Source organism: Austrofundulus limnaeus, unplaced genomic scaffold (genome assembly GCF_001266775.1).
Source record: "Austrofundulus limnaeus strain Quisiro unplaced genomic scaffold, Austrofundulus_limnaeus-1.0 Scaffold1028, whole genome shotgun sequence".
Classification (NCBI taxonomy): Eukaryota; Metazoa; Chordata; class Actinopteri; order Cyprinodontiformes; family Rivulidae; genus Austrofundulus; species Austrofundulus limnaeus.
Window position 1 is genome coordinate 101,930 of NW_013953430.1, and position 3,697 is coordinate 105,626.

General features: G+C 40.6%; 1 protein-coding gene across 1 annotated transcript in view; it reads right to left on the reverse strand.

Annotated features, from left to right (window-relative positions):
- LOC106533817 (PH and SEC7 domain-containing protein 1) overlaps window positions 1-2,271 on the reverse strand; it is a gene marked incomplete at its 5' end in the record, with an annotated part of 17,891 nt that extends 15,620 nt beyond the window's left edge. Inside the window, 3 exon segments of the mRNA XM_014030258.1 lie at window positions 1,507-1,650; window positions 1,727-1,871; window positions 2,114-2,271. Coding sequence (XP_013885712.1) covers window positions 1,507-1,650; window positions 1,727-1,871; window positions 2,114-2,271 — 447 coding nt within the window.
- Between the last annotated feature and the right edge of the window lie 1,426 nt (window positions 2,272-3,697).

Consider the following 3,697-nt stretch of genomic DNA (forward strand, 5'->3'; position numbering starts at 1 on the left):
CGTGATTACGTCAGACGAGGCTACGCAACGCGTGATTACGTCAAACGAGGCTACGCAACACGTGATTACGTCAGACGAGGCTAGGCAACGCGTGATTACGTCAGACGAGGCTACGCAACGCGTGATGACATCAGACGAGGCTACGTAATGTGTGATTACGTCAAACGAGGCTACGCAACGCGTGATTACGTCAGACGAGGCTAGGCAACACGTGATTACGTCAGACGAGGCTAGGCAACGCGTGATTACGTCAGACGAGGCTACGCAACGCGCGATTACGTNGTGATTACGTCAGACGAGGCTACGCATCACGTGATTATGTCAGACGAGGCTACGCATCGTGTGATTGCGTCAGACGAGGCTATGCAACGCGTGATTACGTCAGACGAGGCTACGCAACACGTGATTACGTCAGACGAGGCTACGCAAGGCGTGATTACGTCAGACGAGGCTACGTATCACGTGATTACGTCAGACGAGGCTGTGCAACGCGTGATTACGTCAGACGAGGCTACGCAACGCGTGATTACGTCAGACGAGGCTACGCAACGCGTGATTACGTCACACAAGGCTACGCATCGTGTGATTACGTCAGACGTCGACGACAAGCTTTGTGGTAATAAACAGGAAGTGAAACTTGCTAACTAGCAGAAGCTAATCATCTCGGGACAATGGAGCGATTTAACGGCTTAACGGCTAGTTTAACGTTTCTTTCGCGAATTAAAGTGAGAAATGTTCTCGTCTCTGTCAATCCACACGTACCTGTTGTTGTTGTTGTTCGCAGCCATGTTTTCGCGCATTTATGCTAACATCTAGGACGAGGTAGGAAAGTGAAAACAGCTGAATGTCACGTGAGGTAAATATGCGCTACGTCAGAATTTATTCGGCAAAGGTGTTTCCATCTCCCGTTTTGCGCATTAACTACTTTGCGAATCATCCAAAAACCACCTCAAGCGAGCGTAAAAACTTTTTAGTGAATTGAGGATTTATTTTATCGCATTTTGCTGTTTCCATCCGACTTTTTTTCGCATTTTTAATGCGACACTTCTAAATGTGTATCAAAAAAGCCTTGATGGAAACACAGTTAATGTGTGTTGGTAAGGTCTGCTCTCACTCCACTGCAGAATCACTGTTTTCAGGTAGATGGGAAGTCCAAAAATGCGGGCTGGATTATAAACCGACATGTCTTTATGTGTAACACCAAGGGCTGTGGTGAAAACGTGGACTGGATTTATATCAACACGTGTGTTTTTCTAATAGTGGAACAGAACTGAGCTATCAGCGTTTGTCAGATCTCGACATGAGAAATTGTGAGGGCGTGTGACGACCCTCAGAGGCTTCAGTCTCACACTCAGTGCATGAAAGTTGGCAGCCTTGAGATTCATTTGTAAATTCATTACAAAAACTTAAAATAACTTTAAATTCTTCAATAAAAAATTCAGGTTTTTTGTAAAGGAAAACAACTTAAACTTGCTAAATTATGCATGTCCTTGTGATTCTTCTCACCTCAAACTCCAGGTACTCCTTCCGGAGTTTCTGCTCCTCCATCTCACGACTTTTCATCTTTCGGTCGGGTGTGGACGCTATGAGTTCAACTAGTTCAGAGGAAACTGCCCTAAACCGGTTCTCATGAGATTTGAGCTGCTCTTCCTGTAAGTACAAAAAGAGAAATCCATATTACCGTATATCATATTGTTGATTTTTTTTGTCTCTCGACTGTTCGTACCTGTGACAGTTTGGTGTTGGATCCTGGCAGCAGAGGACGGCTAAAACGTTTCTGCGACCCAACTGCAGCTGGGAACGGAGGAGCAGAAAACATGGCCGTCACCATGTTGATGCGTGTGATCCACGATTGCATCTGTTCTGGATTTCTGCCACAAAACATGATAAAAACAGGAAAATTATTGATAAAAGTAAAAATAAAATAAAAGCATCAACATGTTTTCCATCCTTATGTATGTAGGGCCAAAATGGTGATCATTCCCACATTTTCATGGCTTGTTTTAGGTCGCTAGACCCCAAAATTTAACCCTCTTGTCCTCAAAAGTTGGTCCTCCTTTTCTATCTGATTAAAGAGTTGCAAAGGAAGAAACAAAAAGACCAATTATCTTACGGTGCCTGGAAGAGGAAGACCCTCCAGTCAGCGGTTCGCAGGTAGAAAACATTGGGCCTCTTGCTGTAATCAGCTGCTCTCATGGCCAGAGAATGATGGATGGACACGGCGTTCTTCACATCCTCCTCTGACAGCTCTTGTTCTGAACGGTACTCATCCTGGTGAACACAAACACACTGTTACCTAATAATAATGAAAAATATAGATTTATAATGCACTTTATATCTGCAAAACACATCCCAAAGTGTGACAGTAATAAGGATAAGAACAGTAATAAAAACAAACAGTAAATGATAGAAAAAAAAAGAAAAACTCCCCAGAAACCTCAGAAAACTTTATCTTCTATTCAACACAATACACAACAGTACAAAGTCAGCCTGAGGTTTATTATTATATTTTATTTGAAAATAGTACGGGGTAGGAGTTTATAAGTTTTTTACTTCTTCCTACTCCATTTCGAACATGTTGAGATTATTATTGTCATAAAATATGTTATATTTTGTATTTAATATGTGTAATATGTTTAAGTATGGTCATCATGTTTGAAATTAATTTGATTGATTGATTGATTGAATATAACATAAATTGATAATTCTTACTGAGTGTTTGTTGCTGTGACAACCTAACAGGTCACATGTCCCAGTTTTACTACATCACATTACAACAGTGGCTCCCAGGTTAGAAATTAACAGGTTTTCCAATAACATGAGATTTATTGCCCAGAAGCATGGTTACAACAAAGAAATAATCTACCAAACACTCATTTTCTTACTTTTTGTGCTAAGTATGTATTAAAATTTATTGAAAGATGCAAACTAAAGTAAGTTTGTTGATTTTAGTAAAGTCCAGTTAAAAAAGGTCTGAGTTGAAATAAGCTGAAAAACATTTATTTTGTTTTAATCTAAAGACACTGCACCTGTTTTTGTTGTTAGCTACCAATAAACTTTTTTGCTGCTCATGGGAGCGATTGCTTCAACAGGTTGTAATCTGCAGTTTCACAACTAGATGTCAGAATATGTCAATTACTGACAAAAGATGGTGAAAACTCAGCTATAATCCAAAGAAAGACTCTTACAGACGTTCAGAAAACCAGGAGAACTACTGATCAAAATCACCTCCAAACATTACAGGAACGTTATGCTGCTTAGAAATAAAACCTAAAGAATCGAGGACTGGACCTGGAGTCAAGATCTGCTCTCTATGCTCAACCAGAAACTGTCAATGCAAAGTACCTGATAAATGTTAATGTATTTAAATGAGTCAGCTGATCAGTGTCGACAAAAGTGATTGGTTCCGTCGTGCGTCTGGAGGAGGACAGGTGCTGACAGCTGCTCACGTGAACAAATTCTCAAATTTTATCACAGATTTTCCCTCATTTTGCAGGTTTACAGACTAGAGCAAATTTTCCACAATTTTTTTCAAAAACTCAGCTTCATATTAATTTTCTCTCAGAGCCTGCAGGACGATAAAAACAATAAATAAAATGAAATAAGTCAGATAAAGTTAGAAATAAGTTCACTGCTCCTCTCCCACTCCTGTCTGCTCAGTTATCTGCAGCTGATGGTCTCCTCAGCCCCCCACCTC